The sequence below is a fragment of the Apaloderma vittatum genome, unplaced genomic scaffold (assembly GCF_000703405.1).
Source record: "Apaloderma vittatum isolate BGI_N311 unplaced genomic scaffold, ASM70340v1 scaffold42329, whole genome shotgun sequence".
NCBI lineage: Eukaryota > Metazoa > Chordata > Aves > Trogoniformes > Trogonidae > Apaloderma > Apaloderma vittatum.
Genome location: NW_009735432.1, coordinates 19,570 through 31,037, shown reverse-complemented (window position 1 = coordinate 31,037; position 11,468 = coordinate 19,570). Strand labels below are relative to the sequence as shown.

General features: G+C 41.5%; 1 protein-coding gene across 1 annotated transcript in view; it reads right to left on the bottom strand.

Moving 5' to 3' along the window:
- Window positions 1-1,669: 1,669 nt before the first annotated feature.
- The window catches only part of TBC1D14 (TBC1 domain family, member 14), a 25,763-nt gene continuing 15,964 nt past the window's right edge, over window positions 1,670-11,468 (bottom strand). The window contains exons 10-11 of the mRNA XM_009876565.1: window positions 5,435-5,693; window positions 1,670-1,879 (exon numbers count right to left, since the gene is read on the bottom strand). Of these exons, the coding sequence (XP_009874867.1) occupies window positions 1,814-1,879; window positions 5,435-5,693 (325 nt within the window). The 3' untranslated portion in view covers window positions 1,670-1,813. The remainder of the gene's footprint in view (window positions 1,880-5,434; window positions 5,694-11,468) is intronic.

Below are 11,468 nucleotides of genomic sequence, written 5' to 3'. Positions count from 1 at the left end.
CTAGAAGAAGTCTTATGGAGGAATTAAGATGGCCAACAAAAAAAGCCACATCTATCATGCCAGGTACGCATGAAGCGGACAGGAAAAGGTGCCAATGAGGTATGAGACTTGCAAGCTGCATTTGCACTACACTTCCTCCAAAGTGATTACGAGTCCTCACTTACCCGGGAATCTTAGTCTCACTCTTCTTAATATTCCAATCCAACTATGCCTCGCAGAACTATGTACTAAAGGAGAGTAATCTGATAATGTCCCACAGTCCTTTACATTACATGTTGGGGTAAGCAGTGTGCAACTCTTCATCTCTCTCTCCTTTTTTTTATTTTTATTCAGACAATGCCAAAATAATCAGCATAAAACAGACTGAAGAGCATTGGGAAATTGCTGACCACACAGCTAGAGGATTTAGTAACACCGGTTTACAGTTAACACAGATATTGCTTCAGTTAGCTTCCCTTTTCAATGATCACCACTATTTATAAAATAGATTTTACATTATACAATAAACATTCTTGTAAATCAGAGGCACCCATGATTTGCAGTTCAACATTCATCTGAACGCAGAGGGGATCTAAGCTGTACAACAGAAGTGTGCAACCGCAATTTGCCGCCTCTGTAACTTGCTCCCATGTATTAGAGGCTGGGGAAAACACCAGGGAATTACAGCTTGTACTTATCCTGACGGTATTTGTCTGGCGCATTCCCCGGTAAACTTCTTTCACTTGTCACTACACAGAGATCAGCCTCATACAATGCTTTACCGCTGTGGCAGCAGCAGCTTCAGAAGATCCCACAGAACCTTTTCTTTTCAGCAGCAACGTTGGCTTATGTAACTTCCCCCCTACAGCCTTCCCCCTCAAAGGTTTGCCAGCGAGCAGAGCTGGGTTTCAAGTAACTCTAAAAATGGCTTTCCACCATTTCTCAGTTTATGTGCTCAGCCCACAGTTTTACAGGATGACTGGAGATGCGGCACAGGAGTAAGTAGCTGGTTGGCAAGAACACCCTGGAAGGGCACTGCCCCAGAGGGGGAGTCATGGAAACACACATTTAGTAGTATCTGGCTTTAAACGGAGGACAGAGAGTACAGTTGGGAAATGATGCCAGCTTAATACTAGAAACTCCCGGAATTTCTTCCATATGCATCCAGATTGGAAACACAGATTTCCAAGGCATCTTGAAGAATAAGTGGTTTTGCACCGCTAGCGTGACTTCTCTTCCAAGAATGGAATGTATTTTTAGGTATACATGATTTCTTTGGTAAATGGGACCCACAGCATATAAAACAAGAAGCATTTCTAAAGAAATGGTCCTTACATCATTTAACTATAAGTTCCAGCACCAGTTATTTAAAATCCAGATCCAGCTACTGTTATAGGTATGGGAAATATGTCCTGCCTAAAAATGAAACTGGGGAACAGCTTTCAGAGCGACTGACACTGCTGAATTCCCAGTCTTAAAACAACAAAGCAAAAAAAAACTTAAAAAAACACCCCATAACATGGTTTAATTTCACTGCCCTCAAGTACAGAACATGTAACGCTGTTCACAGCAAATGCTCATTCCACTAAAAGTTTAAGGCTAAGCCTAAGTTTAATTTATAAGGGTTTTATCCCCCAATTTCCTTCCTTCCTGTCTGTTGTTTTTCTTAACCTTCCTCATTCTCTTTTTTCCTCTCTCCCCTTTAAGGCTATCCTAGTACTAAGCAAAACTCTGAAATAACACTTTGATTTGCAGGCTCATACATGTCGAACAGTACTCAATACTCTGGCCACTTCAGCTCGCTTCCTGTGAGTCGCCGGAGACAACCACGATTTTAACGTCTGAGCGAAGGACTTCCTTTTTCCATTTCCCGATTATCTTTCTGCAGAGCAGTCAGTATCTAGACATTTCATGGAATGAGAAAGAGAAAAAAGTATTAGGTTTAAAAAGTGACTCAATAAATCATTATCAGAAGAGTTTCCAATTTAATTATCTCTGAGCAATACTATTATCAATTGCAATCAAATTGAGAGAACATCTCCACTGATGGGCACATCTCCCATAAATCCTTATGGCACAGTAGATACAAACAGATTTAAGCAAAGGTTTAAGCTCCTTCTCCCACCAGTACACGCTTTTGAAGCCCAGAGATGAGATTTCTTACCCTGATCACACAAGTCTAGCACTATCAAAGGACGCTGCCCGAAGGGAAGCTATAGTTCTCAAGATAAATGGAACATCTGAAAATCACAGCAACGAGCAGCCTGAGCAATACTGATGCAATCTAAGGGTTCAGGACAGAATTACCGTAGCACCGATGGGTGCTTGCCTTGAGCACATCACTGGCTCCACATCTGCTTACATCTTCTTCTGAAGCAAAAAGTCTGCATTTGCATCCACACTGAAAATTTGTATTTCCTAACACCCAGCACACAATTTTGCTTTGTTAGCCCTCGTGTAGAGGGCACAGTAACAGCCAGTTTTTCGTGCTGTTTAATGCACTCCCTGCCTTATAGCTAGTCTCTGCTGAAAAACTCCAGCAGCATCCTCAAGAATCACCTTGGAACTGAATGTACTGAGGGACACTCAATCTCAAAGAATTGCAGTTACAAGTACAGAACCTTCTTTGCTTGCTCTGACCAACTTCAAACAAACCTCTGCGCAATTAACAGGAGGCGGAGCCACATCACGCACGGTGACATCCCACAAGACCACATACACTTCAATGCAAAAACACCCACAGCTGCTGCAACAAGAGAACTCAACAGGGGCCTGAACAGAGCCGCAGCTGGCTCGCTGCACAGCGATTTCTAGAACTGGAGAGAGATTTACAGTCCTCTTCATAGAAATTCAGGGGAAATCAACAGTTGATCAAAACGACTTAGGAGGGTTTCAAGTGCCACAGTAACAATGTCCTTGGTGGGGAAAAAAGTTACCTTTTTAAAGGAACATGGAGCCAAGATTTCAAGCGTTAGAGAAAAGCTAAGTCAACAGTCTAGCCTGTTGTACCATCTCTACTCCTCTGCTGCTGCTGACCAAGGTGTAGGTGAAACAAAATCCGCCCACATTTTAGTCTAAGGCTGTATTGGCACAAGACCCTGGACTTCTTTGTAAGTAATTCCAGAAGAAAAACAGCGTTTTCAGGTTACCTATTGAGAACTAGAGTCCTTGTTACTAGAAGTGCTGTGTCCATGATTTACTAGGTCTCCTTCCAGTTTTGTTTCCTGATCACATTGACAGTAACCAAGGGAAAATGGAGTGAGATGGAAAACACACCAGCCCATCTGATGAGGGAACCAGGACTGTGCAAACCAGCTTCATAAGCAGCCCATGACATTTTAGATGAGGTCCTACATACATCTCTAGACAGCATCAGGTCAGAATGTGACCCACAGGACAACAGGACCATATTTATCATAGTACAACAAGGTGAAAGTGCTTCTGTTTTGTTTTTATTTTCCTGTGCCAAGTACACCTACAGCTGAGATGTGTACCTGAATTTGACTTCCGAGTTCTACAGTGAAATATACTCCTACAAAGAAGCAGCATCTCAAGCTCTGCTGTTTGCTTATGCAGCACAGTTACTATAACCAAATGAGATGATCATAGAATCATTACGGTTGGAAAGGACCTTTAGGCTCATCAAGTCCATCTGCCAACTCCATGACACTAGAGACGAGAACACAAACCCCACTTTTCTAAGCTGAAGAACATTCTGCATCCTCTGGGAATGAATGCGCCTGGTCCGTCAGTCCATCTGAGAATTTATCTTGAAAGTGGTCCTTCCATCACTCTTGACATTATTTTGCTAATTTGAAAAGGCACTTCTCTACAGAAAATACATGGATACTACAGCAAAGCATCTGATTTCTACAACAGTAGTCACAGTCAGAAAATTTTCTAGCTAGGAAGCATCCCAAAAGCAGACAGACCTCTTAAGCCTTTGTGGGACTCACAGCCAGCACCACTATGAGCGCACCTGTGCAACCAAGTCACACACTACCTGTCTGTCCTAGAAAAGCAAAGTTCAAATTTCTGAATCCAAACTCTTCCTGGTGAATTTTAAAAGACTAAAAAGAGGTGCCATCACAGGCAGCATCTTTGTAATAGAAAACAAAATCCTGTAATTTCTTTGTCTTGTTAACATTTCTAGACTAGTTCCAACAGCGGCACCTCGGCAACTGAGCAGTCCCAGTGAGTGCACGATGTGAGCAAACCCACAGCCCCTACCCACTTCTGGCTTGGAAAAGGATGGCAGGCCAGGGAGGGAACAGGCTTCCTCATGGGAACTTACTCAGCAATGGAACTACCTGGTGAAGAACGTCAGCTGTTGCACAAGTCAAAATAGGCAAGAGGTTATTTCAACACCAACCCTACAACACACTAGCTCTCTTTGAGATCTATTTGCATCACTGTTTGAGAACCTTTTTCTTCAATTTGCCATGACAAGTGAAAATAACCTGACAAATCCCAGCAGAGACAGCACAAAGCTGATGAGGAGACTGAGGAAGACTGCTTGGGCTACGTTACTTGGAAGTCCTCCTGTTGCGATAATCACCATTAAACCTTCCCGTGTCGCACACTGAAAACCACTGGCTCAGAAAGCCTGTTACTTAGGGTACTTGGCAGAACAGGATCTCTACTGATCCTTCTCTGGAGACTATTACTCCAGGAAAGAACTATAAACTACAACTTGCAGCTGTGTTGCACAACAACTATGTTTAACACCACCCTTCCACTTCACTGCAAAAAAGAACTGGGACAAAACAGGCAGAGCTCTATCACAGCATGACTTATGAAGCAGCCTGTATCACTTCTTCGAAGAAAGAAGGAAAAACAAAAAAGGCGTTTTCACTCCAAACACTACAGAGTACATCCAACTTAACTCTCCAGCATGAATGGCTGTTACAGCCACATTTAAATGACACGCTTCCACCTTTGTTCTTTAAACTGGGATTCAGTTGAAATTGCAGTGATGAGACACAATTTCTGAAATAAAGAATTCCATGCTAACCACCAACAAAGAAGTTGGAGATGCAATCACTTCTGTACAGCCCAAAATTAGGCAAAATAGATCCTCAGGAATATTAAGGTGATGCCTGTATGATAACGCATCCCAATAAATTGTAATCTTCTCCCAAAGAGTGAATTTCTGCTTTTAAATGTAAGGTTGTAATGTTGCCAACAGTCTGTGTAATTAACCCGTTAGAAAAGCTGTACGATACTTCATCAACTCCATTCAACATTTCAATTGTGAAGGTTGACTGAGCATTCCAGAGGAAAGTAAGCTCAAGGAAACCACTCACCTCAGTGTGTACTAAATGCACAGAGTGAGCTACAGAGCCCTACCTACCCATAAAATCAATTACTAGCTCTGCTAAAACTTCTTCCAGATGTTACTATTTTCATGAGTACACTACAATCATCTTTTATCAAAGATTAATATCCTCTTTACCTGAGCCCACTTTTTGTTTCTACTTTGCATCTGAATGGCAGCAATAGAGGTGAAGAATTCTTCTGAAGGCAAGTCCTCTGGTAGCTTTGTTAAAAACTGGGCTATATGAATGAAGTCCATTTTGGTCAAAATATCTTCAAAAAGTTTTAATATTCCCAGGGCTGTACGGAATAAGAACTCTTCTCCATCACGGCAGAACACATCCCAGACACGACATGCCAAGTCCAGTGGCAAAGATTTGCTATACAATGTGAAAATCCTGAAAAACAGAATAAAATTTTCAGAGTTACTGGATGAGAAAAGCGTCTCTGACACAAACAGAACATCTGTAAGTTCAAGGCTTCTCAAATATTTATAACTTGGTAGTCCTTTTTTAAATTAAAAAATACTTCTACTACTTGCAGCACACCAATACATGAAACAACAGAAAACTGCACAACCATTAAGGCACCTTGCTATCAGCCTGGGTCCCAAGGTCACTTTTCTTGAATCACTCCAGAAGAAAACACACGTGGTTTTACGACAGACACGCACTGGGCACAAGAATAATCAAAGGCATATCTAATCATCACTTCAGAGTGGAGGATGGATGCAGTTTTAGTTGAGGCAACACAAAAAGCTGGACTTTAAGACACACTGCCTAGGGAACTGTGTGAACCAGATGAAGCAGTTGTGTAAAATTATCTCTGTGTTCCAGGCTTGACTGACTGGCAAAGTAATAACAGAAAGAGTTCTGGATGAAAAATCAGTTTAAACTCCAGTGAGTTGAGAGAAACAGGCAAGATGTCCAGAGAGAACGTGGACAGCTGTGACAAGGTGGTGGCTCAGTGTGCTTTACTCCAAAGAGCAAAGGTATTAACAGCAAAGCAAGAACCTCCTCCCAGTTCCCGAAACAGTATTTTTAATTAACTGCCAAGAGCACGTTTCTTACTTCATTAAAGAGCTACAAACGCAAAGATGCTCCCTACTCCCTTCTCTACCTGATGCTTTGCTCTAAGGCAGACCGGTTTTCACTGCCACCAATCACATCATAAGAGCAAAGGAAGAGAATTTAGTTTCCTAGAATCCCGTTATAGTATATAAGGGAAAAGAGTTACAGCCATTTTTCCCTTTAGATTTTACAGAGAGAACATTTCTCCACAGATCCGATCCATAGAAATCTTCGTAAAACTGCAAGTAATTCTTTCTCCGGCAGAGGTCAGCAAAGCCTCACATTTAAATAAAATCTTTCCACACCATTTAAGACAAAATTTCAAGTATGCTGAAATCAAGCTGTAGTTTTCTAGTGTTTAAGCCACACACCTATCCCTTCCAATTTCCTGTTTATAAAATTCGGGTTCACAGTTAGAAAATATATTGGAACAGATACATACACACACACAAGCATACATAGGTATAGAGTATGAATACATTTCTAATACAAATTCTAATAATCAGAGGTTCTCCGCAGCATCTGCTTTTTACCATATAAGATTATTTCAACGATGTGTCATCAAGTATCTGGCTTCTCTGTGAATCAGCGCACTTCGCAAAAATGGGAACATATACTCATTTTACAAGCAGCAAAACCAAACTAAACCATTTACACAAATTCAGGTGAAAAGTAAGTTGCAGGCTCAGGACTCTTAGGATTTTATTTTTTCCTATTTTTACATCACATTGCAATGTATTCATAACAAGTGGAAATAGTTTAAATTCTGTTCGCCAAAAGGCTACATTATAAGCACAAAAATAAGAAAATAAAAGGTAGAGTCTGGGATAAAAAAACCACTATTGTTCTATAAAAACCCACCACTATTTTACATACATACATGAATGTCTAAGAATAGCATGACACAAGGCCCTTTAGGTTACTGGCTGACCATGCATTGCAGACTTTGTGTATTCTTTCAACAATAATGCACAGTCACACACCATATACCAATGTCTTGCTACACAATACTTACAATAGCAGAATTGAGACTCTGTCTACACACACACACAGGAAACAGCAACAGCTTTTCCATTTAAAAAGAACAGTGTAATAGGAAGCAATTCAACTGAGTCCTTTCCTGGCCACAAAGCAGCTGGCAAATAGTCAGCCAGAAACTAGCCCTGATTAAAGAAAAGGAGCAATGCCTATTTTTTGATCTGTTTTTATTCACAAAATGCTATGTTATTCTGTAATGAATCATACCTAATGTGAATAAACATGTGAATTAATCTGCAACTAAGCAGAAAATTAACGGTCAGAACAAGTAGTTAGAACTATTTATTAAGACACTACTTTTTGCAGGAAGAGATTTACTCACATTGAAAAAGCCATCATGTCACATGAGGTATTTGACCTTGACCACCTCCTAATCTGGAAGGAAGCGCAACTTGTCTCCTTCTCTGGAGGCATTCAAAACCCACCTATGCGTTCCATTCTAGGTGATCCCGCTTTGGAAGAGGGGTTGGACTACATGATCTTTTGAGGTCCCTTCCAACCCTTAACATTCTATGATTCTGTGTGATTGCAGGAAATACGCAAGGCAATTAACTCTCATTAACGCTAACAGGGAATTAAATGTCTCAAGCCCTAAGAACTGAGACTGGGCCTCCTAGAATAAGCAATGAAACAGTAGCAGAAATCGTTCCTGCTAAGAATGGATATAGCATTTGGTCCATTCAATCATTTCCGTCTGAAAGATACTTTTTACTGGACATTTGAGCTACTGGTCTGAAACCCAGCTGCCATGTATTATAGTAGGAAAGCAGCTGCTGGACTAAACCAGTTACAGCAGCAGCTCTCAGCAGCACGAGCACAGTCCTTGCACGTGATCCGCTCTCACCGTACTGCAGGATGATGTTCTGCCTGCAGCTCTCTTCCAACTCAGTAGAAGTGCTCTGTGCAGACAACACAGGTGTCCCATGCCAGAGGAACACATACACATGCTACTGGCCGCTGACTGTACGGAAGAGGGTGGAAAAAACCTCCACAGTACAAGATACTCCTGCTCCTCCCAGCCCTGCTTAGGATGGAAGAGCACTGCAAGGTAGATGCATGAAATCCCAGCTGGTGTGTTACCCACAGGGAAAGTGCGTGACCAGAGTTATCAAGAAAGCAGAGCACTGCTACCCTGACAACCATAGGCTCTGTGTTTTGTTTCCTTTGTTCCTTCTTTTTTTCCTTCCTTTTCCTCTTTTTATTTTTTTAGGTACACCACATTTTGGACTGACAACTCACACACAACAACGCAGATGCAAATCACATCATATACATTCCTGCACGACACATCTTCTGCCCATGTCTCTGATAGCACAAAATAATTTCTGCAACTTCTGAGTTCAGTTGTGGAAATCAGTGAACTAATTCATCTTTTAAATTTATTCTTAGATCCTTCCTCCTTCACCCTGGTACTAATTTTTAACTGTTACCTTTTTCTATCAGTTTCAAGCATAGAGAGACAAAGAGTGCATCTTTCTAAATGTTCATGCATTACTTTATTGTACAGCGGCATCTCTGTTCTCATTAGCACCTGCAGAGTTACTGCACTAAGCTTGTGGGTAACAGTTTAGTAAAATTTTTAAGTCATTACAGTAAAAAAAACAAACCTGGAAGCGCTTACTTCGTTCCTTATCAGGAAAACCATAAATATTAAATATATTATTAAATATACCATACTGACTTTGACAAAAGCAAATGTGACTGCATTGTAAAACATATCAATGTAACGCAAATAACGTGCGAGTTTCTCGGCAATTTCCAACCAGTCAGAAGCACTCAAAAAGCTCTGCTCTCTCACCTAGGAGTACTATACAGCAGTGCAATATTTCACTTGATTCCACTCTAACCTGCAGTCACATAGGTGTGAGCACACCGTAAACTGGCTTGAAAATGGATCTTTTGGAGTCCAGCAACAGCTCCAATTCAAAAAATCAGGATGTCACCAGAAACCTTTGCACAGAATTACAATCCATTTTGGGGTTTTCTTCAAAAGGATGCATGCATTTAGAACATCACCTTAAGTTTCATTTTTGGGTGGATGGAGAGTTACTCGAGTGACATGGACTATGTTTTTCTTAATGTAACAGAGAGCAAGCTTATAAATACTTCACTGGAAGTGCCCACTACAAACATGCACACCAAGTGGCTCAGACCTCTATCACAAAAAATGGTGTCAACAGAAAGCCAGTGTTCATGGAGCACAACCCAGTCAATGTAATACTAAAGAACTACTGACCAATCCATCAGTACAAACAGAGCCCTTGGCTATAATTATTGCCAAAATCAATTTTCTGAGGAGGGATAAAGAGGTGTTTGCACAGCAGCAGCCGGCCAGAAATAGACCACGTGTGTCCATTGCAAACTCACATTCTGCTCTGCTCACAGGAGCCTGCGGTACATCAGCTGACAGAGCCAAGAGGCCAAAACCCCGCTATTCAGACACACTATTTCTCCTCTATTCTCTGTGATCTACACAACTCTCTCACACTTTTAAGTCCCTTCGTATTCTCCAAAAACAGCCAAAATCTGCCCAGCTTTGGAATTCTTTCTGTGAGATTTACTAGCTGGAGTTTGGGCTTGAAGCACAAGTCCTTTTCAGAAGAGATGTCTTACTTCCATCAGGTATCCACTGATGATCATGCTACTGTACCTTTTAAATGAGTTCTTCAGTCCTTGCCATTTTCCCATCACAGAAAGCGGTGGTGGAACCAAACTGACAGAAGAGCTCCACCCACTAAATCCTCTACCAGCCTCAAGAAAACCCAAAGCAGCATCACATCACCTGCGTAGCTGGGTCCATCTATACGCAGAGCGTTTCTTTTTCTTGCCATCTCTCCCTTCAGAACTAATTCAAGCAGACCAATCTGACTGCTCCTCCCTGCGGCACTGGGTACAGGAAGCAGCACAAAGGAGACGACTCACTCCACTGTAGCTGGGTGGTGGGAGCAGGGGAGTTTCCCAGCAACTGGCCCCAACAGGCTACCGGAGCCCCTCCCCGAGCTCAGAACAAACGCACGTTTAAAGAAAAGTAAGTCTGTCCCATAGAGATTTTTACCCACAACCGAAAGGTCTGTCTATTCAGAGCGACACTGAACTATATTCTTTCCTGACTTGAAGCACACTGAAACCAGAGTCTTATCTGTCCGGAAGCAGAGCTGTTCTTAACGGAGCGGTATCTGTACCACAGCAAATTCACTGTCAGCTGTGAGGCGCAGGGAACCTTATAAACAACATTTTCCAAAGTCCTTAGCTTTAGTAGTTACTCACTTGTGAGAACACAGACCCACCTCACTTTTCCTTACATCTTTTCTGTACTACTTCTTGGAACTAATGGAAGGGCAGCACACACAGTGCAATTCAGTGAATTTCCAGTGGCCATTAAAAAAACCCCAAAACTAAAATCTGCTTCTTACAGGACCAAAGTATTTTAAAGTAGTATATATATGTATGCACACACACACTTACATACACATGCACATACATGCACTTATATTTAAATATTATACCTAAATCTCATATAGACAGTGGAGTTGGTATTTAACTAACAAAATTAAAGACAGTGGGGCAAGCTGCCCAGTTCGAGAGAACTGTGAAAGAAGTTTCACATAGGATTGGGCTGGACTACCTCAACTAACCTACATTCCTGTGCAAGATCATAGAGTTGTGACTCTCTAGGGACGGGGAGGAAGCCAGTAAATTGTCCTTGGGATGAAAATAAAGAGCTTTAATCCAGATGCAGGTAGTCAGCAAGAAATGCTAGGAGTTGCCAGTTCACTGGTACAAAGACCTCAAGAAGCACCATCCACAATCACTCCTCGAAGAAGTTTCTTTCAAGTGCTCTTAACAACACTCAGAAGCAACAAAAGGGAGGCCTGATGTGCCTGACACATTCAGACTTGAACACTTCAGTTCTTTGCACATAATTCAGTCTTTTTTTCAATTTTTAACCTATAAATGTGCTCAGAGAGAACAACTGATCACAGAAATGTTGATACTCAAGAAAATACAGTAAAGACTAGTCTATCAAGCAAAACTGCTGAGAATTTAAACCCTCAACCTTTCACC